The sequence below is a fragment of the Protomyctophum parallelum genome (assembly GCF_964188405.1).
Source record: "Protomyctophum parallelum genome assembly, chromosome: 15".
Classification (NCBI taxonomy): domain Eukaryota; kingdom Metazoa; phylum Chordata; class Actinopteri; order Myctophiformes; family Myctophidae; genus Protomyctophum; species Protomyctophum parallelum.
This window is the reverse complement of record NC_139710.1, coordinates 38434998-38459666: the sequence shown is the minus strand read 5'-3', so window position 1 is coordinate 38459666 and position 24669 is coordinate 38434998. Positions and strand designations below refer to the sequence as shown.

At 42.2% G+C, this 24669-nt stretch overlaps 1 protein-coding gene across 4 annotated transcripts in view; it reads right to left on the bottom strand.

The window, feature by feature from the left end:
* Positions 1-24086, bottom strand: part of idua (alpha-L-iduronidase) — a 28135-nt gene extending 4049 nt beyond the window's left edge. Inside the window, exons 1-17 of one of the 4 annotated variants that reach the window (XM_083783934.1) lie at positions 23763-24086; positions 22975-23115; positions 21744-21826; positions 20753-20860; positions 20164-20259; positions 19445-19647; positions 17317-17496; positions 14494-14640; positions 13881-13959; positions 13302-13395; positions 11953-12080; positions 11461-11582; positions 10280-10405; positions 9655-9731; positions 9398-9498; positions 8340-8421; positions 1941-2095 (exon numbers count right to left, since the gene is read on the bottom strand). In XM_083783934.1, the coding sequence (XP_083640060.1) occupies positions 2083-2095; positions 8340-8421; positions 9398-9498; positions 9655-9731; positions 10280-10405; positions 11461-11582; positions 11953-12080; positions 13302-13395; positions 13881-13959; positions 14494-14640; positions 17317-17496; positions 19445-19647; positions 20164-20259; positions 20753-20860; positions 21744-21826; positions 22975-23115; positions 23763-23890 (1908 nt within the window). In that variant the 5' untranslated portion in view covers positions 23891-24086 and the 3' untranslated portion in view covers positions 1941-2082. Of the gene's footprint in view, positions 1-1797; positions 2096-2421; positions 2613-7570; positions 8422-9397; positions 9499-9654; positions 9732-10279; positions 10406-11460; positions 11583-11952; positions 12081-13301; positions 13396-13880; positions 13960-14493; positions 14641-17316; positions 17497-19444; positions 19648-20163; positions 20260-20752; positions 20861-21743; positions 21827-22974; positions 23116-23762 lie in introns of those variants that run through there. The other 3 variants (XM_083783933.1, XM_083783932.1, XM_083783931.1) reach the window with 3 other exon arrangements.
* Between the last annotated feature and the right edge of the window lie 583 nt (positions 24087-24669).

Genomic DNA, 24669 nt, shown 5'->3' with positions numbered 1-24669 from the left:
GCCACAGATTCCACAGTCCTCATTAGTTGGGAGACATGTAATCACACACAAAGGTTTTGGCTATATGGATCCTTCATCAGGGTCATAGCCGAAACACTGATTAAATGTCACCAGCGATGAGGACGTTACCTCTGACGCAACGACGTAGAGTCTGTGGGGGCCACGGGGCCACAGCCCCCATGAAGATTCCCAGGGCCCCTTTAGGCCCCCATGAAGATTTTCGTGGACATTTTACATTTACGTTACATATTTTCTGGGAATTCCGAACATTTTGGACCTCTCCGCCGGCTATATGAGAATCCCATCGTCAAATATTCGGGAAAACAGCGCCTCCCCTGTTGTTCCTCAATTGTTGCTGTCTTGAGAGACACCGGCCGTCCAAGAGGTGTTAAAAAGTGCTAATCGGGTTTCTTTTGTAGTTGTTCTTGAGGCGTGACATAATAACACTGATCAAGAATTCACCAAAGAGACCTAACCCTACACAGACTAGTGAGACTACACACTGACTGGAGAAAAGACCCATATCGTCCAAAATAGGCTGATCAGTCGCTGTCTGTGTATAGGCTAATTCATTGGTAAAAGTATGCTAAATAACTCATTTTTAGACCATTTGGGAAATAAATAAATAAATAAATCCGCGGCGGAATCCCCCCCAACGGGGGGGATATCTCTCTATATCTCCCTCTCCCTCTCCCTCTCTCTCTCTCTCTCTCTCTCTCTCATAATAATAATAATATAGTCCTGAAAGTCCTCACCTTGGCTTGGACTGCGGGGGGGGGGGGGGGTGCGGGGAGGCGGGGCTGCGGGGGGGGGGGGGGGGGGGGCCCCTTGAAGATTGATCAAACTCTTCGGCTCTGCTCTGACGTACTACCAACAGTCTGACATGTGTGGCCACTGGCCGGTTAAGACTCCCCCGTGGCTCCAACATGGGTGGCCGCAATTTGCAACACTAGATTTTATATAATGGGATGAATCTAGAGTTGAAAATAGCATCCATTGACATGGATGGTATTGCAACTCTAGATTCATCCCATTATAAAACAATCTAGTGTTGCAAATTGCGGCTACCGTCCACTCACCTTTGTAAGAAAACCACCTTTGTAAGAAAAAGTACTCAATTGTTTTACTTAAGTAAAAGTATCAATACTGTAATGCATAAGTACTACGTTACAAGTACAAGGCTGGTATGTGTCATATTGCGGCGCATTGTGAGCTAGTAGATCGGCTATTTTCAAAAATGTATGTAGGGCTGAAGTTGTTATTGTATTTTTTCGTAATAATAATCTAAAGCTACAAAGGAACTAGTAACTACACATGTAGTGGTGTAAATAAAGGTATGATATTTGCCTCTGAGATGTAGTGGAGTAGAAGTAAAAGTATTAGGAATTAGAAATACTGAAGTAAAGTACAAATACCGTACTGCGCTATAAGTCGACTCTGAATATAAGACGACCCCCATTTTTCCAAAACTCATTAGTGGAAAAAGAACATTGAATGTCAAATAGTCTAGTCCCCGATTATAATACATAGCCTACGAGATACGACCCAATTTATTTAGGATATTTCCATTATTGGAAATAAACGTAGTCTTATATTGTACTTATGGTCAGTGGTTCCCAAAGGGGTCCTTGAGGGAGTTCCAGAGCTGTACAAATCTTCTCTTATGGAGGTCCCCGGCATATCTTTTCAAATGGGGCGGGGGGGGCTAATTAGTGTCAATTTGGGGGTCCTTGACGTGAAAAGGTTTGGGAACCACTGAATTAGGTACTGTAGTACTTCGAGTATAAATGTACTTACAGTAGTTGCTTTGCGCCACTGACCATCGGGCAACCTTCGCTGCATGATCCCATTCACCCTCTCTTTCAGCGGTCTGTTGTTGTAGGCTGAAGACCATTTAGTGCTGCTGGGGAAACCTACATCCTTTTCTCCTGTATTCATAAAGGGCAGAGTATTGCTCACGGAATACATGTCCACTTTGCCAGAGAGATCCCTGGAATCAGTCCTCCGTCTTGGGCTTTTCCATTGTCTCTGGTGAGTGTATTTACTGTATTGCCAGTCTGTAGGATCCATGTTCCAGACAGTTCAAGGATTATTACTGCATAACAAAACAAGGGAAACGTGAGGTTTAATCAACAAACGTCCAACACAAAAATGTGTGACAGTATTACTTAAAATAAGCTAAATCTGTTAATTGACCCTTTTGTAACTTTGAGAGAAATAAACGGTTTAAACCCAACTTGACTCACCTATTTGTACACTTTCCTAGAGTTCTGATCAACTGAAAATGGTGGACCCTGTTGTAAACAAGTGTAATGTTTTAACAGTTTTTGTATTGAGTTGTGCTTTCATTTGAAATGTATCCATTCCGCATACTGTTAATATAAAGACTTCAATCAAATAATTATAATAAACACAACTCACAGCTGATATCCTTCGCCACCGAAACATCAATGTGTCGATGTGTCCATTTCACTTACAAGTGTCAAACGGTGACATTTAGCGGTTACAGGCAAATATACACTTCCACGGTGCTTGTAAATCAAACTATGAATTATTAATGACCACGTTCACCATGAACATAAAGAGTATTGACAAGAGGAAGGGAATGCTAAAAGCTTCTTAGCCATTAGCACGACCCTGCCTACTGGCAGACTTCCGGTGGACGATCTCTTCAAAATAAGAGCAAGTCCATTAAAACTATAAATTGAGCATTTAAACGATGCTATAAGACACACATTATGATGCTATATGTTTCTGTGTCGAAATAAATACATAAATAACATAAAAACGTTATCTCAATGGATTTAAAAATACAAGTGCATTTTCTTTAATGTCTTTTAGATTCAGAAAACATTCACTTCGACACCTTATTCTGAAGGCAACCGGATGTCTTGCTCCCAGTGTTCATAGTAGGCCTATAGACCGATTCCGTACCGGTTTCATGGTCGCAGCCTACGTATTTCCTGTAGGCGGACTCGACATAGCTGCGGGAGTAAAACCCTCACCAGGCGCACCTCTTCCACTACAGTGAACGGCAGAGTGACTGATGTTAGTTTGCCTCAAACTTTACTCCTTTACCTGCTTTTTTACTAACACTAACATTACAAAGATGCCCAGAACATCGAGATGAACCTGTGTAGTTTATGGCTGCTCCAACAGTAGTGGCAACATAAAAAATAAAAAAAAACGGAATGTCTAATATCCACCGCTGTGGCGGAGACCAGAGCCATTGAGTAATGGTTGAGACAAAGCAGTGAAAGATACATAACGCAAGTCTTACCCAATACCAAATCTTTCTGTTTATTAACACAAGGCTGCTGTACTTTATACCTCATACTTTAAATGCTTAGTATGAGGTATAAAATACAGCAGCCTTGTGTTCATAAAACAGAAAGATTGGGTATTGGGAAATTACGTATCTTTCAGGACCCTTCACTGCTTTGTCTCAACCATTACTCAATGGCTCTGGTCTCCGCCACCGAGGTGGATATTAGACATTCCGTTTTTTTTGTTTTTTTTATGTTGCCACTACTGTTGGAGCAGCCATAAACTACACAGGTTCATCTCGATGTTCTGGGCATTTTTGTAATGTTAGTGTTAGTAAAAAAGCAGGTAAAGGAGTAAAGTTTGAGGCAAACTAACATCAGTCACTCTGCCGTTCACTGTAGTGGAAGAGGTGCGCCTGGTGAGGGTTTTACTCCCGCAGCTATGTCGAGTCCGCCTACAGGAAATACGTAGGCTGCAACCATGAAACCGGTACGGAATCGGTCTATACAGACAGACTGCAAATACGACGCCACCGTGTGGACGGTCACGGAATCAAATTTGTTTTGGGGGAAAAAACAGAACACACGCATTCACGCATTTGTGCATTCTCTCTCTCTCTCGGAGAAAGACCGCGCGCGCGCGCGCACACACACACACACACACACACACACACACACACACACACACACACACACACACACACACACACACACACACAAGGCCTATGTTCATTACAACTGTATTACATTACATTTGAAATGCAATAGCCACCTGGCTAGTAGCCTAGCCCGACACTCAGTCTACATTTTAATTTAGTTTCCCTTTTTTTATATGGTAGCAATTCAGGTCTGGAGCAAGGCTAACAGGCTATAGGCCTTAGGCCTACAACTCATACAAGGACGATAAGACATAATAAAATGACATGTTTAATTTCCATTGTGGTCCTCATACAAAAAACATGACAATTCACATGAGGTACAAAAAAAAGAAAGACATAATACACTTAAAATGTCTTAAATAAATACAAATCAACAAAACAGCCCTTAAAATATACCATCTACAATTCATTCATACTGGATCTGCCTTAATCTGCCCAACACGGGAGACACACCAAAAGCAGTGACTGGGACACACACACGGAGGCACTGGAAAGCCAAAACAACTGCAGAGTAGCCCATTTCAAAAAATGAAAAATGAACACACACACAGACAGGACCTATTACAACACCCTGCCAGTTATTGCTGCGGAAAAGTAAATTGCAAAAAGAGAAAACATATCTTCTAAACATACAAGGGGAAGGAAAACAAAAACTATTTTGTTTCCGTTTGATGCCACGTCAACTTTTATATGTTTCTGTCCAGTACTACCAGAGGTGCCCAAAATTCAAAATGACCAGCTCAACAAAATCCACCCACCAAAAAAAAAAAAAAAATTGTTGAAAATAGTTTAACTTTAAATATGTACCCGAGGGGGCTTTGGAATAGCGGCACTGGCATTACATAAGACAAATGCACTTGAAATGGTAAATTAGAGGGGGAGAAATGGAATAGGCAGGGCTTTTTACTTTAGTATTTAATTTGTAATGCTACCTACGTTTGTGCAGCTCTTTTTTATGTCAATCAATCAAGTCCCTGATGTGTCTTTTCTTACAGGGCTCTGTGGATTAATTTACCTAATTTCTTTGTTGAAGTTGCTGTTGAAATGAATAGGAGATCCAAGCCGCCACATTTCCTTCTTTCCATTTATTGGACAGCAATCAGCTACAGGTTACAAGCATTCGTTCCATGGTTACAGCATATTGAGGCCTTCGTCCCAGGCAAGAGCGCCTGGTTTCCCCTTGTCTCTCTCTGCCGTCTCTCACTCACCGCTCTAACTGATTCTCTGTTCCATCTTATACATCTCTAATCTGTGGGTGTCACCTTGTCCCTGTGTGTGTGTGTGTGTGTGTTAGTTGACCCTTAAGGCTCTATTGCCTCTTGTCAACAAGTTACCACAGGTGGTCTTATTTTCAAAGCATTCTTCAGTGATAAAACCTCACAATGTCCACTATATAGCAGGATCTCACAGCTGTTGCAAACTGACTATCTTAAAGTGTTCCTAGGCTTATTTTAGTGACTTGCTGACTTAATGACCTCTTCACTCAGGCTTCCCTGCCTGTGAACTATAGGCTGAAGTGTTATGTGTTATGACATATTTTGAATCGTATAAGCTATAAAAATATACATCATCCCCTTAATTCAAGTTGCACATGCCAAAAAGTTTATTTTAATTAAAGATTATTTAGGGGCTACACTGCCAATCAGTCTTAACATGGGTCTGGAGACTAGTATTCTGGTGTAATTAATAAAGAATAAAACTTGCACACAATATTTCTCAATTGCAGATTTAATGTGTATTGCTAAGCTTTTTATCAGACACCCGGTTCAGACTCTGAGCATTAGAAATCTTTGAAAAACAATGAAACACAATATTCACATGTATATACAGTATAATATACAGTATATATACCGATGTCATCGCTAGGGACACATGTATCAGTAAGCAGGAACTGGGGATGGTAATGAGTCTACTTCCAACTACTGACTGACAGTGACAGTGTGTTCTTAGGACCTTTAAAATGTACTGTTCCTTTGCTGCTAGCTGCTTCCGTAGCCACTCAGAGTTGCATCTATGGTTACACTTTATTTGGGTCTCAGTTTCCTTTCTAACATACTTCAGCTGCTCCTTTATCCAAAAGAAAGGACCCACTTTTCCTACTGGAAGAAGAACAGGGGTATAGGACTGTGGAATGTAGTCTGGGCACCAGTCTCCTTCCAACTGCTGTCCTTGTATGCTTCTCTGACTTTCTATTTGTCCATCCTTTTGTTCCGCTTTGGTGACAGTATTGACGGCGGATTTCTGTCCAGTTTGGCCTTCACTCAGTGACAGGTCTGTGTTCGGATTTAGGATCATTATAATGTACTGTTCCTTTGCTGCTAGCTGCTTCCGTAGCCACTCAGGATTGTGTTTAGGGAGGTCACAGTTTGCTAGAGCTATTCTAACACACTTCAGCTCGTCGTTTAGCCAAGTAGAACCACGGTCTATTCCTACTGGAAGAAGACAGCGGATATAGTCTACTTCCAACACAAGTCTTTGTAAGCTTATATAGCTTTCTTTTTGTCCTTCCTTTTGTTCTGACAGTTTATTTTCTTCCGTTTGGAATTCCGCTTTGGTGACCGTATTGACGGCAGATTGCTGTCCAGTTTGGCCTTCACTCAGTGAGTGAGAGTTCGGATCTAGTCTCTTTAAAATATACTGTAGCTGCTTCTGTAGCCACTAAAAGTTCTCTAACTATAAACTTTCAATAGTACAAAGTACAAATATAATTTATGAAAAGCTACAGTGAAGTCTGTTCACAGAAGTTGTTAGGATATGTGGGGATTATCTGACGAGGTACCATTTGAGTGGGCAAAACCTTACATATACTAAATAATACTAAATTGTATATAGGGTCAATATAAGTAAAATAATATAGCCTTTCCACAGGAGTATCTTTTTATATTATTCCAAAAAGAATACAAACAGCCAACAGCATATTACAACGTTATCGCCCTCACTGGTGAAAATTCTGGGAGGAAAAACGGGCAAGCACCGGGGTGAGTTGTCCAGTAATCATTATCACACACCACCCATCCTGCTTCCTGCACAGTGCACACACTACCTGTCTGTCAGAACCTCTATGGTCAGAACCAGACGAGGGTCCAATTAGAGTTTACAACAGGGATGAATAGAGTTGCAATACCCTCCATTGACTCCCCACTGATCCAATTTGCTTTTACGATCTGAGTGTACAAATGGGGTTCAAAACCTTTTTTTGAACCAAAAGATATCAGGTACTTACCGTACTGTACATATTAATGTGACAAAGCCCTCGCTACTCTCACTGATGTTGAACTCCAGGCTGTCACCATCAGAGACCTTCACATTCCATCACCACACCACACAAGGTTACGACACAGTGTACAAATGGAACCAAATAGTTAAATTAACATTGATTTTACAATATACATTGGGGTCCCAGAGATAGAAATGCCATTAAATGGGGGTCCGTAGCCTATTGCATATCAAACTGGGGGTCCTTGAAATAAAAATGGTAGAGAATCACTGCTAGTCTTCTCTTATGGGGGTCCCTGGCATATCTTTTCAAATGGGGGTCCAAGGGCTAATTCATTAGTGTCAATTTGGGGGTCCTTGACATGAAAAAAAAGTATTTCAAAAAGTGACAAATTTACAAACACAGACAGACAGGACCTATTACAACACCCTGCCATTTATTGCTGCAGAAAAGTAAAGTTCCAAAAGAGAAAACAGATCTTCTAAACAAGGAAAACAAAAACAAATTAGTTTCCTTGTTATTAGCCAATAGCCACGTCAACTTTTATATACTTTTCGTTGTATGTCTCATACAATGACAATAAAGATCTTATCTATCTTATCTATCTTAACTTTTATATACTGTTTCTGTCCAGTCAGTGTCTACACCGTTAAGATTTTGAAATATGAAGATTTTGAAATATGAAATAATCTTTGAAAAACAATTTCCAATATTTTATACAGTATATACAATTATACAGTAACAGACCATAACAATGCATTGTCATGGTCATAACAAATGCAAAACCAACCAAATATTCTCCATCAACACTGAGCACTGTTTAAGGTTTTGTAACATAATGCAATGAATAACACAATTTACCTGTAATATAACATGTTAAGATCATCACCCTTCAAGAAATAAATAAAAGGATGAATCACTATTGAATCTCTGGGCAAATTATTTTAAATTAATAAGTCCATAAACGTCCAGGGATATGACATACCCAATCTCCCCAACTCCTCCTGGCTCCTGCCTTATTTTCAATATTGATTACAAAAGATGTAATTTCTTTTTACACTGTACAAAACAAATATAGAAAACTTTACAATGCACTTGACCCTGGCATAATTGGCCTAATTAACATACATACAGTAGCATGTTGTTTTTTAGGTGCCACCACAATAACTGCTAGTGAACTAAAGCTCCTCTAAATACCTCTCAGTGAGGGAGTAAGGTCCCGGCCTGCCCCAGTAGTCCACAGCTCGAACCCTATAAACACCACCAACGTCCTTGTTGACTAGAAAATAAAACACATTATAAAGAGTAAACATTACGTCCAAAGTAAACCATGTATAATGTGATGTCATGTTATTATCCCATAATGGTCATTTCAAACTTGCAGCGATGAACGCAGACGCAAACGTTAAAAAAAAAGCTAAACACAATCCAGGTCGCGGGCGTGTGCACAAAACGAGCACACGTGCGCGGCAATTTCACTGGACCGCGCCCACATAAATAATACGCTTGCGTTGTTGCCCCTCGACTTCTCCGTGCGTACAGAAAAAAAGTCGAATTGAAAATGAACTATAGCCCGCATTAAATCACCGCCCGTTTGAAAGGACCCTAACTGTGCAAATATTCTCAACAGGGGCCTGTCGTGGAATGTCAGAGGCATTATTAGTAATTGGTACGTGGGACACAACACAATGATGCACAATGAAAACTCTATGTCAAGCTGAAATTGACGTGACCTAAGTGAGTCCCTGTTTATATGTTAAAAGGTAGGGTAAGTGATCTGTTTTGTTATAACAAAATGTAAACGGGTAAATCACTATATTCTGATATGTATCATTGCTATAGAGAGCGTTTGTTCAGTAACAGAGGTCCCCCTGTCTCACCACCAATAGAGAGCGTTTGTTCAGTAACAGAGGTCCCCCTGTCTCACCACCAATAGAGAGCGTTTGTTCAGTAACAGAGGTCCCCCTGTCTCACCACCAATAGAAAATACGTATTCGGGTAGGTATTAGGTAACAACATTTCAGCCAATCAGGAGAGAGTACCCATTTATCAGCTTCATTTTTATAGTGTTTCCAAAATATGTTGAGAGATGGAGAGTTGGAGACTAGTCCTGTTACTGAACAAACACTCAATAGCAATCAGAATATAGAGCTATTTAACACTTATTTTAACCAAAGAGAGTCACTCACCCGACCTTTGATGCCAATATCTTCATTCAATTTGCCAACACACATATTTTAAACCCAAGTTCTTACCAGGCGAGTAAACATAGGAAGTAAAAATGGTATTCCGGATGTTGATTCTGTGGTATTCCTTTTCATCGTTGGCAAACTCCACTTCAAATGTCTTGATGCATCTATAGAGGCACATTGACATTCTTATTTTTGCACATAAAACCTCATTCTTTCAAAAGCTTTCATTTCTCCAGAATATTTCATAGTGAAAGCAGTGAAAAAAACAAGTAGATTAATTTTCTCCCCCCCAAAAAACAAAACAAGTATAGTACACCTACTTGGAATCAACACAGTGGTCTGACCAGACAACCAACACTTGGCCCTTGGTGATCCTGATGAAGCGTAATCCATTGACCTGATGAAAGCATAAATAAATAAAATGAAAACCTTTTAATAAAATTGTTTCATTGGAAACGGGTGAAAGGGAAATGACAGACTCAATCAAGCCCCTGTAGAACAAAATCATCAATGTGTTGTTTTTGGCAGCAAATTTCTATTTTAGTTTTAGTCATATAGTCTTTGGAAATGAAACTTCATTTAGTTTTAGTCACATTTTGGTCACTCGGAATGTTTTAGTGTTAGTCTAGTTTTAGTCGACGAAATCTACAGTTGATTTAGTCGACTAAAATGTATTTTGGCGGGCCTTGATGCCGTCGTAATGACTGATTTTACACTTGCTAAAAATAGCAGATCTACAAGCTCACAACATGTCGCACTGGGAAACGTTGTGAGCTTGTAGATCTGCTATTTACAACATAAAACCAAGTGTAAAATGACTTCGCCAGTGGAAAAAGATAGTCGACGAACATTGTTCGTCTTAGTATTGGTCGACGAAAACAACACTGCTGCTGACCTGGTCAGGTGGGGCGCTGGGCCGGGCACACGCATGATGATAACACTGACCTGGTCAGGTGGGACGCTGGGCCGGGCACACACATGGACGAGGAGGATGGAGGGCACAGGGAGCCGGGCCTTCAGCATCAGAGTGTCCCCTGCAGGAACCGCTGAGGGGCCGTCAACCTGAGGGTCCTAACGACGACAACAACATTAGGCACTTAAACCAGTGGGGGACTACCAGTGGTCCTTGAGGGTGTTCCAGGCGGTCCCCAGCTAAATGATGGAGAGTTGTTAACCAAATTACAGATCTTTAACTCTTGTGTGTAAAGTGTAAAATGAAACCAAATGTTGGTTTCTTTTACACTCTCAGGAGTTAAATGATTGTTCAACATCTGCATTACTTAATTTACATGAAGTCTCCACAATTAGGGCATGTAGAATAATTATTTTTTTATGTTTTTATGTTTGCCTGTTATTCTCTCCGAATGGTACCAACATCAATACAGAATGGAATTGCAGACATCTTATGCAACAATAACAAAATAGTCTTTAGTTTGGGGTCTGAGAGGCTAAATGTCATCAAATGGTGGTCTGTGCTGAATAAATAATGGACCTCGACATGAAAAGGGTTGAAAGCCACTAATTTAAACCCTATATACGTCATTGACTGGGCTCTCCCAGGGGTCCATAGACTCCATACAACACATGGACCTCTCCTCTTTTCCTTCCAAATCTATTCACCGAAAAATAGCCGATCTACAAGCTCACGAATCTGTGAGATACTGTACAATTTTCACAGAATATTCGCCTTTGTTACGGCATGCCCAGAATAGGGACGCGTTTATAAAGAGACTTCTGAACTGAGCCGTCAGTGTAACTGATATCTAGTAGTAGGTCTGCACAACAATTCAGTCCAATATTGCATTTAATTTCACGTATAGAATACTCAATGTATTTGAATTAATATCAATAGGGATGTTAGCTGATTACATTATAGTTTGTCTGAAAAAATCACACCCGTGTGAAGTGAGGGCCGCTAATATATTAAAGTCTAACTCATGTTGATTAGGTGATGTAAAACAAACGGTGCCAACACAAACATTAAATTCTCTTTATTGTTAATGGCATTTAATGTTTGTGTTAGCGACAAGATGACGTACATTGTCCCTTCATTGTCAATGGCGTTTTTAAAACAAACATTGAACTAAAAACAAACATTAAACCTGTATATAAAATAAAAAAAATACCTCTTTAGTCCTGAGCTGCCTGAACTGCTCTGCAGAAGGGTAGTCTGGACTGCCCATACTTTGCCACAGCTGATATGGGTTGGTTACGTTATTGTCAAGGTAATATGTGACATACACAAGCCCTAGGTGGACAAAGACAACATGATCGATTGATCATACATTTATTATTATTAGTGTGTGTGTGTGTGTGTGTGTGTGTGTGTGTGTGTGTGTGTGAGGCTCTACAACAGTGACACTTGGAGGTGAACAAACGCTATAACGCTATTTCCGTGCTTGGACAGACAGAGACCCAGGGACACCACTCAAAAGTTGTGATTCACCATTCCTTTCCCCAAAATGGACACTTTTTGATTATGCATTAAACTCTTGAACCTTCGTCAAATTTCATGTGAGTTTACGCATGAGTAAGATATTTGGGGGGAGCGCTTAGTTGTAGTTTTAACTACAACTAAGATGAGAGTTTTAGCTTCACTACATTGGCCTTAAACCAACCCTTCAGTCCCGCCAGTCCTGTCAGTGAGATGGTGATGTCGTCGGTCTGTGCGGAGGTGTGGTTGTCGTCACTGTTGTACACCAACACGGCGGCCTGCCAACTGTCTGAGGTGCCTGCTACCGCAGGCCTGTGAGTAGAGGTGTAACGATACAATAACTGCATTGAAAAAATCCATTTGTAACACTTTTTGTGTCTGGGAATCTTTCAGAATAAAAAGACACTAGAGGGAGATTTTACCCCGCCTTCCATTTCCCCCCAAAAACCGGGAGGTGAAATCTTCCCATTACTACATTGCGCTAATAAGTCTGATCTCTCTTTAGAAGCGTTAATATTCTAAACGAGAGGCACGATGAAGTCAGAAGTTAGGACAGAAGAACATCGGCGTTCTGATCAAAACCACGGACTAGATTAGATTCAGAGTAAATGAGGAAGGTTGTCGGCCCGAAGACCAGGAAGTGAATTTCTGCACGCGCAAGCAAAACAGCTCCGGGACGGACGAGAACGGCGTTGCCTAGCAACGGTTTGAATGGATAAAAATGGATTTTAAGCGATCGCATTTTATATCATTAAAAAGGACCTAAAGACGTTCTAGGCGTCCTACGGGTGTAATTATGAAGACGTGTGGACATGTCCTGGGCATCAGATGTGTTCATTTCAAGAATCGAAGTATCGAAATGTAAACTGCAACCAGTCTATGACTGCAACATTGACTTTGCATCGTATCATAATGCAAATAATCTGTATTGAATCGTTTTGCAATGCAAATAATCAATTGTATCCAAGTTCTTGTTCCTTGTATTTAGCAATTTCAAGAAAAAATTAAAAGAGGGGTTTCATTACTTCCATTCAATATAGCTACACTTGGTCTATCGATAAATGTGTGTATTCTCTGTGTTCATGACAAGGTTTGTCCATGTGTTGAAATAATGTCTATGTATTTGCAAAAGAATCACTGTGTTTACGTATTTAAATCCATATTCATACATTTTCCCTTAAAAAAACCTGCAGTATCCACATTTTATTTCTTTGATAAATAGTTAATGTATTGATTTAAATCATTGAATCGGATCGCCATGATTCAGGATATTGTTTACTAATTAATTACATTGTTTCGGTACTGGTGTTTAGCATTCCCACTTCAGCTATAGTGTAAACTCTAAACAACTATCCTCTCTCTCTCAATTCAATGCAATTTAAATTAAGGTGAAGTCAAACTAAAATGCACTAAACAGCGGCGAGTCGGTAAACTGGCAAGTTCTCTGGTTATCGTCCATGTATCGTATCGTCAACCATGTATTGTGATACGTATCGTATCGCTGTTAAAATGCATGGTTACACGCCTGCCTACCTGTGAGTGCTGGCCAGGACTCCCACTGTGCTGCTGTTGCTGTCGGCTCCTCTTGGGTCTGAGTCCAGAACCTCAGCCTGCAGCTGAGTTTCACCTTCAATATGGATGGAGTCACACGGGGGAAAAGCAGTGGGTTCATGGGTTCCATCAATGGGTGCAAACCGGTCATAATTCATTTCAGTAGTAATCCATTAAATCAAAAACCGGCAGATAGATACTGTATATTGGTAATCTGCCGATATGCACTCCCAAAGACAGAACACGTCAAAGTTAAAACCTTATTATTATGGAAATAAGTTTCTGAGGCTATGCTGTTCTAGGCTGAAGGCCACTTTGGATGGATATCATGTCCATAGCACTCGTCTCGCACACACGTTGACACGCTTGGCGGGTTCACTCTCACTCACTCACTCTCACACGCATAAACCACACTCTCCAAAAGTGTAACTATGCATACCGACCCTAATTTAATATTGTCAAATCAATGTTAATTTAACTCTGAGAGTGGAACTCCCTCAAGGACCCCTGGGGGTCCCCGGGGACGCCACTTTGGGCCCTACACAGTCCATGGCTCCTCACCTAGCAGAGCCAGCAGGCCCATGGCGATCAGGACAGGCTTTCTGATCAGCTGAACGTGCGGAGGGTGGGTGTTGTTGACCTGGAAGTATGGATGCAAGTTATCGATTAATTCACAAATTGATCATTGATAACCTCGATCGATCGATTAACCGGTTAGTTGATAAGCTGCAGGGTTTTTTTCTTTTCTTTTTTTAATTATCTGAGAATCTTAATTTCCTTCGATAATGTAACATAAAAATCTACATTTTGCTGAATACTAAAGGCATATTATATTCCTTACAAATATTTATTTGACCATTTGAGATACAGGGCAAGGCAATGGCAATGGCAAAAGTCTGTCACATCACAACCACAGACGTTTCTGTGGCTACCAAGGAGGGTACCTGGAGGCGTGCGGTCAGGGTGCGCTGGCTGAAGGGGTACGGGTACCTGGAAGCGTGCGGTCAGGGTGCGCTGGGTGAAGGGGTACGGGTACCTGGAGGCGTGCGGTCAGGGTGCGCTGGGTGAAGGGGTACGGGTACCTGGAAGCGTGCTGTCAGGGTGCGCTGGGTGAAGGGGTACGGGTACCTGGAGGCGTGCTGTCAGGGTGCGCTGGGTGAAGGGGTACGGGTACCTGGAAGCGTGCGGTCAGGGTGCGCTGGCTGAAGGGGTACGGGTGGTAGCTGAGGAAGGCATTGTCGTTGCTCAGCAGTGTGTAGTTGACGCTCACGTCAGTGCTGCTGCGGTCGGCCATCAGCAACTCCTGGTGCTGGGAGATCACCTTCGGACAGAGAAATATAATCCTACTTAATGTCATATTGTCTCCTGGTGCTGGGAGATCACCTTCGGACAGAGAAATATACTCCTACTTAATGTCATATTGTCTCCTGGTGCTGGGAGATCACCTTCGAACAGAGAAATATACTCCTACTTAATGTCATATTGTCTCCTGGTGCTGGGAGATCACCTTCGGACAGAGAAATATACTCCTACTTAATGTCATATTGTCAAAAGTGGGATAAGTACGGTGGCAGCCATGATGGCACCAAATGTAGCCTGGGCTTAGTGGGCTAAGCATTATAAATTACTGATACTGACACAGCAAGGGTAAGGGAGTTAATTCACTGACTATATACAGTACACATTTTATGCATTGGGGCTACACATGCTAACAATGTATATCCTGGGTCCACACTAGAGCTGGGATACCCGACCGAAACCCGACGGGTCCCGTCGGTACACGACGGGTCGGGCTAGGGTAAGGCTCATTATCATAATTGGTCGTCGGGCTTCGGTTCGGGCAACCATGCTGTTGATATATAGAAAATAAAGTGTAGTAAACAATCCGACTAGTCTGTCTCTCTGTGTGTTTCCTGGTTAACCAGGACGCATGGTGCACTTTAGAGTAGCCTTTATATTAAGGTGGTGCAGCGTGACAATGCTCTGTCTGCAAGCAGCAGCACCGCTTGCAAGTTGCAACAACGCAAGCTTGCAACGCACATGCTGCAAGCAGCAGCAGCAGCAGCGAACGTAGCCCCATGTGAAATTGTGAACCTCAGTCACTACGCTAATTATGTAGGTCTGAAGCTACAGAATGATCGTAGGGATCCGAGGCTACATTATATGGGGCGCAGCTGGAAGAACCACTGAAGAGAGGAGGACGGCGTTAGCCTAGGTTGAACTCACCCACGGCGGATGCGATCCTCCTCCTCCATGACAACATGTAAACCGCAATTTTTGGATTAATATATATAGTTTGATTTATTAGATGTTGAACAGTGAAGAGTTGAGTAGTTACTTGATCCTGCCCATGGACCATGGCAAATTAGGCTACCAATAATCGCCTCCCGCTGGCGCGGATTGTTTGATTGAATAGCAGTTTGCAACTTTGCACGAACAAGCTGTGTGGATTTAATATTGCCAATGCAGAGTTGCCGATGTCAAATCAATCATCAATGCTGGTATAAAACTGCAGGAGTGTGTGTGTGTGTGTGTGTGTGTGTGTGTGTGTGTGTAATAATGACGGTGTGTATGCAACTGACTGCGCACAGTGCTGTGCAGTGTGCATTTTTAGTGTGCACGGCGTGTTATACTATAGCTATTTATTCATCAACGTAGTAGGCTAGGCTATATAAAACGGACCCCTTTCATGGTAATTTACAAGACATATAGTGTGGCATAATATGTCTAAAGGTAACAGCCAGGCAAGCTGTATGCTGTCAGTGGAATTATTAAAGTGCCTTCCTCAACAAAAGAAAAGTGTCGGGTATCGGGCACGGGCCAGGCGCATATATTAATAATTAAGGTCGGGCTCGTTTCGGTTTGGACACAAAGCTGTCGGTGACGGGTTCGGTTCGTGTAGTATATAGTCGGCCCGATCCCACCTCTAGTCCACACCATAGAACAGTTCCCATCAATAGTGAATGACTAATAGGGGTACTAACACTGTTGAGTTTTAATATAGCACGGAACATGTCAGCATAATCCTCTATAACAGTGGTTCCCAAAGTGTGGAACCTTGAGGGAGTTCCAGGGGGTCCCCAGCTAAATGATAGTTTGGAACCAAATGGACCCTTATAGGACTGTAACTCTGAGAGTGTACAAATGGAACCAAATGGACCCGTTACTCTCAGAGTTAAATTAATTTGATATTACTATACTAGAGAGGTGCCCGTGGGGACTCTGCGGCGGTGCCCGTTGGGCACTGGCCTACTTGGAATGATGCAAGTTGGACATGCATGCCCCACACGGGCGGCGGTGGCTCAGGGGTAGAGTGCCTGGATGGCAACCGCAAGGTTGCCAGTTCGAACCCGGGCTCCCCCAGAGTTACTGTCGAAGTGTCCTTGAGCAAGACACTGAACCCCTAATTGCTCCCGATGTGCTAGTTGGTGCCTTGCATGGTTTCCGCTGCCATCGGTGTATGAATGGGTGAATGTAATGCACAATCTCTGTAAAGCGCCTTGGATAAAGGCGCTATATAAATGCACCATTTACCATTTACCACACACCCAGTTATGTCTGTGTCCCTTTTATGGAGTTCTGTGTCAGCCATGACCAAATATGGAGGGTTGGGATGTCAGAACAGGCCAGCTTGTTGAGTTCTGTGTCAGGCATGCCCAAATATGTCCGTGGGGTAACGGTTCTCGAGTTGCATGGATTACACACGTACGTACAGAGACTTGGTGCATTTATAGATAGATACATTGGGGTTCCAGAGATATAAATGACATAGATAAATATAGGGCCTAATTCAGGTCAAACTGGGAATCCTTGAAATGAAAATGGTTGACAATCACTGCTAGAGCCGTAAAGATCTTCTCTTATGGGGGTCCCTGGCATATCTTTTCAAATGGGGGGTCCGCGGGCTAATTAGTGTCAATTTGGGGGGGTCCTTGACATGAAAATCTTGGGAACCACTGCTCTATAATGAAAAGTACTAAGCGTCCGTGTGTCCCACCTTCACCACCATGGCTGCATAGGTGACATCAGCTCTCCATGTGTGCGGCGTGGACCAGCCCACCAACGGGTCAGCCTCGTCGTTGTAAACAGGGAGGCTCCGGAAGAGAGGGAACCGCTCCTGGATCTCCCTCACCGTCTGCACCTCCTGCTGCAGGATCGGCAGAGAGCCTCCACCTCCCTGGAAGACAAGCAGGGTTTTACTCATATCAAAGAGCATCCGCCTCCCTGGAAGACAAGGTTTTACTCATATCAAAGGGCATCCACCTCCCTGGAAGACAAGATTTTACTCATATCAAAGAGCATCCACCTCCCTGGAAGACAAGCAGGGTTTTACTCATAACAAAGAGCATCTACCTCCCTGGAAGACAAGCAAGGTTTTACTCATATCAAAGAGCATCCACCTCCCTGGAAGACAAGCAAGGTTTTACTCATATCAAAGAGCATCCACCTCCCTGGAAGACAAACAGGGTTTTACTCATATCAAAGAGCATCCACCTCCCTGGAAGACAAGGTTTTACTCATATCATGACAGTAGGTTAACCCTTTTAGACCCGACGTCGAAATTTAGAAAATGTCTTATGAATCCCGACATCTTTCTGAAATAATTTCTATGTCAGTGGTGCTCAATATTTCATGTCAAGGTCCCCCAGAATTATCTGTATTTGGCTGCGGACCCCCATATGAAAATATGTTGTTCCAGGGACGCCCCTAGAAGCAAGGATTTGAGTTAAAAAGCTCTGAAAGAAGAGGTAAATAGCAGACCTACAAGCTCGTCATATTTTTCAATAGCTAAAGTGTAACATAATGCTCAAAACACCAAAAGGGGTTCCCGTACAGAATGGACAGAACTTTACATGTACGCAAAACCATGAATTCTACCTTAGACTTACACAATTCCCAAACCTTTTAAGAACAGGAAAACTGTTTAATATATTTTTTTCCAAACATGCACAGTAAGGCTGGCAATCTCTGGCAGGCAAAACACCCAAAAACTAAAAAACAAGGGGGACACATGGGTGGGATTGATGACCATCAGAAAGCGCTGCAAGGAATGGCATCCACATTTTCTGGAACTTAGTTTGTGTATTCTGTCCGTCAATGCCGTCATGACGGATTTGTTCCAGCTCAGCAATGGAGAGCCATGAGGCAGTGCTGTGCTCTGGAGAGAAGCAGAGATGGGAGTGAGGTTTCTGAGACTGCCATTGATTCAATCTTTAAAGAGGGGGGGCATCAGAGGACCAGTCATCACCAGGAAAGCCCCTCTGCCAAGGCCCTTGCATTTGCAGCCCAATAGTGACTGTTTAAATGTGACTCAGAGACAGTCATGGTGGCAAGACTAACTAACTAAACTGTTTATTTATTTTTTTCATCCAAAATGAGTTAATAGCACAGGCAGACTCTTCACATACTACTAGAGCATGTCTGACATAAATGTCAGAGCTGATATCGACATGTAAATATGAAATAAATGCATAACTCGCTGGTTTCTGCAAGACATTACTCTATAAGCCATATCTCCAAAACTGGTGGGTCAAACTGAACAACCAATGTCAATTTGAAGCTATGATTCCCTGCTTTCACATGACATGAAAAAACGGTCAGAAACTGTCACAAATATTGGGAGGCCAATAAGGCCTCCTTCGCTACATCCTATCAAATCCAGTCGATAAAAAAAAAGAGACAAAAGCAAAAAAGGGAGAATTTGGTATAAAAACTTTGACAGTGAAACCATCTGTATGGCATTGATGCGACCAATCATTGATGAAGGCAATAACTTCCAGTTTATAATATTGCTTATTAAACTAACTCCCCCTGGCCAGCCGCGGCACCTGAGGGAGGGGAAAGGAACTGGTCAGCATAACGTGTTCCTTCCACGCGCTACGTCCGGCCAGGGAAACTCTCCACCGTCGGGTGAAAAGAAGCAGCTTGGACTTCTCATGAGGAAGCATGAGGTCAGTCCGCTGCCCTCGCCAAGTTCGCAGAGGAAGTGTAGCGCCCAAGATTACATTAGATGACACTGGGTGAAAAAATGGGTTTGCAAAATCGTGGGATAAAAATTATATAAAGTAAAAATATATATATTGCTTTTTCTGCTTGTCTATCATGCCCAGGAAATGCCATCTCACCTTCTTATGCAGGGCGATATAGTCGAGGCGGACGCCCGTCTCTTGGGTGAAATAGTTGGTGCCGTTGTAGCAGTGCTGAAGCATGGCCCAGCAGTACGGTGAGTGGGGGGGGGAATGGCAGGAGTCCCCCGGACCCCCAAACCTCAGAGCACTGCTGGCTGCCCGCAGGCCCTCTGAACACGCATCATAGTAGTTCAAGAACCCTGCAAATACAGTATATGCACAGTATACGTCTCATATTATCCCATTTTGACCTGAGATCAGATTTCTAAAAATGTCTTCTACATCCTGACAGTTTTCTGAAAAAGCTATGTTTCTATGTCAGTCGTTCTTCGATTTTTCAAAAATAGCCGACCTACAAGCCTGTAGCGCGCCACTTGGTGGCACACTATGATGATTAAAGTTTCTTTATTAGGAAAAAGACCCCTTGAGATGTACCATCTCGTTTTCGAGGGGTAGATCTGCTATTTTTCAATAGCTAAAGCATAACATAATGCTAACACCAAAAGGGGTTCCCGCCCAAAATGGGATAATTACTGGAACAAGCCATGGCATTTGGGTTCCGGACAGCTCTGTAGACAGAGCAGTGGCTCACGAAAACTGCACATTTTTTTGTTGTTTTTCTTCTTTGTAATAATTTGTTTGGTCCAAGATATTGTGTTTGTTGTCGCTCTATACAATAAAAGACAGCCTCGTCAAGACCGCAGTTCTGCGCTCACCTTGAATTGACATGGTGATGTTGTCAAAATCATGGTTGTTGGGCTCATTCCAGGTCTCAAAATTCCACAGAGACACACTGCCCAGGCCATACCTGTCTGTGGAGTAGAATCAATCAAGTAATGCTACGAAATACCAAGACAACATTCACACCCATACGACACTGATGATGCCTTCAACCCCCGAAACATCTGTTATTTGTTAATACTTTCTCTTTGCTAGATAATAGGTAATAATTACATGGTCCAGGTTTCATCCACTACATTTCGTTTGGAATCATAAAAATGTAGTGCAAATCATTGAATATAAATTATTTCAAAGCGAACATTTTTAACTAAAATCTTTGCTTCTGGGGGGGGGGGGGGTGTACTGGATGTACAACATGCAAGCTACCAATCTGTCAAACCTTTCCGTGTCCTGGCCGTGTTGAGTCAAATGAAGCCGCAGGCTCCACTCCTGGTGGTGCCCTTCCGTCAATTCCTTTAAGTTTCAGATTTGCAACCATACTCCCCCCGGAACCCAAAGACTTTGGTTTCCTGGGCAAAAACACACGCATACATACAGCACATGCTTCTCACCAGTTGTACTCACCAATGTACCTCCTGGTGGTGAGGTAGACCAGGTTTCTCCACTCGGTCACCTGTTGTTTGGACTCCAAGTTGGTGAAGTAGTTGGAGACGCTGCCCATGAGCTCAAAGCCTGCAGAGAAGGAAGTGGTTCATTTGCCAGGAACAGATGTGTTTTTCTCCCCTTCCACTTCATGTGAATCACACATCATGAAAAACACAACACAACATTTCTTGGAAGGATTTTGTAACCGTGAAATAACAAAAAAGGGCAATCGTTTAGAATTAAAATCAAACTATGACTAGTATGTTGATTGCTATAAATGTATTGTATCTGTATAGTACTGTATAGTATACAGTACTATACAGTGTATACTATACAGTGTATACAATTACTGTCATAACCTAGAAAATAGGGGTGAGTTCAATTAATCAAAAAATAACCGTATCATAATGCTTGCCGATAATTGTATCGATACAGAGACTACCATATCGATACAGCAGGAAATGCTGTATGTGACACAGCTTTAAAAAAAATCCATTAGCCTCAGTTTCTGCCCGACAGCTATGATATATTATGATTAAATCATTTGTATTTATCCATCAAAATATATAAATATTTTGTATTTCTTTACTTGCTTTTTGTTAAAGATTTCAGACAATTTTATGTTTGTCAAAACATCGGCAATCGGTGGTCTAGGAATCAGCAGAATTCCCAGATTTAGTAGGACATTATTCAAAATCAATGCGGATCGTGATACATATCGTATCGTGGCCTCTGTACCGTGATACATATCGCAGTCGTTCCCAAACCTTTTCATGCCAAGGACCCTCAAATTGACACTAATGAATTAGTGCGGACGCCCATAAGAGAAGATTTTTACGGCTCTAACAGTGATTCTCAACCCGCTTAATTTCAAGGATCCCCTAGTTTGACATGCATTAGTCTATGGAGCCCCATTTAATGGCATTTTCAATGACTTGAAAATCACGTTTGAATGTGTAAAGTACTGTACCTGGCCGTAGGCCATTGACCCACAGGAGCTCAATCAGCTGATCCAGTTTAGTGAAATCGTACTGGACTCTTCCCTCCACATCTCTACAACAGTCACACAAACAAAGCAACACCTCAAAATGTATGCTACAGTCAAACATATACCCGTCTCCTTGCTTCAAGTTCTAAATCAAATGCCACACCCTTGTAGACAGATTACATCCGTAGTATTACGCTTGTCAGAGAATGCATGTAAATAATGATTGCTTATTTCTATAATGCCTTTTGCAGATGTTATAAAAGGTACCGTACTGTAGGTAGGTAGGTAGGTAGGTAGGTAGGCCTACTAGGCCTACAGACCATTAAAAGCAAGTAAAGAAGACATGAATTATAGAAAGACAGACAGCCCCTTTCGGGACCCTTGGTTACCTTTTCCGTCGGTACCGACGTTCCAAATACAGAAAAGGTAACCAAGGGTCCCGAAAGGCGGGGCTAGGGGACTCGGAGAGTAGGAACCCAGAGATAGCGAGCAAGTCTGACTTTCCTAGTTAGTATAGTTTTAGGAGAGAGAGAGAGGGAGAGAGAAATAAACTAATGTATTGAAGCTCCACTTCTAGTCCGGTGGATGGGATGGGTGGGACATTTGGTATATAATATAGTATTTTTTATTGGCCTAAAATATTGTCTATATACATACATTTATGAATCCACTTGCTGACCGGCTGTGGGTATTGGGCAATTTTTTATAGGGGTTTCTTGTGACCCTACCAATAACCAATCATGTCAAACTAGGGGGTTTTCATGATTATGAATCCATTCCAAGCATTAGTTTCGCACAAAGACCACTCCTTGGGCTAAAAACGGCCATAGACATCATGACAAATGTGATGAGGTCAGCATATTTGGGCAAGTTGCTATGGCTGTTTTTAGCCCAATGAGTGTATTTTGTGCAAAACTAATGCTTGGATTCAGAATCATGAAAACCCCCTAATTTGACATGTCACATGCTACTTAAGGAATAAGGAAAGTTTGACATTTTTGTCTGCCATAAGATGTTAATGGGAAGAAACCCCTATAAAAAAATTGCCCAATAGCGACAGCCGGTCAGCAAGTGGATTCATGAATGTATGTATATAGACAATATTTTAGGCCAATAAAGAGGCCAAAAGACTATTATACCAAATTTCCCACTTTAAACAAAAGAAGCCTGTCGGCTGCCGGACTATTCCCAGAACCCAGAGTTCAGTACTTACTGTGCAGAGACCAGCTCCAGCATCCAGTGGATCCTGACCTGCTGGATGCCTTGGTGGGGAACTGAACCCACGTAGGCCAAGTTCAGCTCCTGGTCCCTGCTCAGGTCAAACAGGTGAGCCTGGGTGTGTGGGAGCGGGGGGCTGGGAGGAGAGGCCAGGAGACATGATGTTTTTCATTTACAGTTTTTACAATAATAGGCATTTAGCAGAACCCCTCTTTAATCCGGAGCGACATACAGTAAGCAAGAACAAAAAACATCATATAGGCCTACATTAAAAAAAATAGTCATCATGAATCATATACATAAGCTAAGAACCCAACAGTGGAATGTCTATATAATGAAACTATACGTATAATACGTATATACAGCAGTGGTTACTTCCCACTAAACCTTTTCATGTCAAGGACCCCCCAAATTAGCACAGACTCCCATTTGAAGAAATAAGCCAGGGACCCCCATAAGAGAAGCTTTTTACGGCTCTAGCATTGATTCTCAACCAGTTTAATTAAGGACCCCCAGTTTGACATGCATTAGTCTACGGACTGCCCATTTAATGGCATTTAAATGCATGCGGACAGGTGTGTTGGAAAACTGGAACTGGAGAAGTAGGAATATATTATATTCGTACGTCTATAAATGTTTTTATGCATTGAAAATGGTGGACCCTCTTGTAAACAAGTGTAATGCAGCTTTTATGGTCGTCCACTCACAGTTAACAGTTTTTGTATTGATTTGTATTGTATTGACCACAGAGAAAGTTCGAGTAGGATTGAATAAAGCACGCACCAGAAGCCTGTGCTGCTCCAGAAGTGTTTCAGCTCTCTCAGTGGTCTTCCGACATCTACTCTAATAACATGCGAGGATGCTAAAGTGCTGCTAATAATATATCCCAATATCACTAAGAAAGTGAGCATGTTTTGAAATGGTCCCCCTCCTCGTCAGCTAGAAAAGAAAACAGAGCGAAATAAATTGTATAAACTGCAATAAAGTTGAATCGCAAAACATTCGCCTGCGATCATGGTGTCTCCAACTATGTGCCAATAATATCGTTGTAATGTTCATAACTTTAAACATGACATAGCTCGCCTCGGTTCAATAAAACAAAAACACAACTTTAGTCAGCTGACCTGAGCGCAATGATGATGTCATAGACACGCGTCAATAGGGCATAGCCTAGTGGGCGTGGTTTTCTGGTTCCACTGAAAAATCGGCCATTCGTTTTTCCCATAAAGATTTACAAAAATATTCAATGTCAAGTTTAAGCCTAGAATCAATTAAGTCATCCAGGATCCTGGTGAATCACGACCATAAAACAGCTAAACAAAGGGTATTTATTATAGTATTATTAGTATATCATTAGGCTACCTTATCAGTAGCCTCCCAGCCGACGTGGGTCCCATATGGTTTAGAGGTGGGCTGCCTATGTGGGAGCCAGGTGGGATAACTATATGGGACACACATGAAAATGTCAGCGTGCGCCAGATTGTTCTCACCTGGGTTTCCCGTGTGGGCTTTAAGTGTGGGTTCTACCTGGGTCCTATAGGTGGGCCCCACCTTGGCAATTTTATCTGGGACCCAAGGCCTTAGGCCTGACTCACACCTTCACAACAGATTGATGTATAGCTGATGCATGAGACATATTTAATGATGCAAGCTCGCAATGCATTTCCAATGGGAGTCACATGGTTTGACA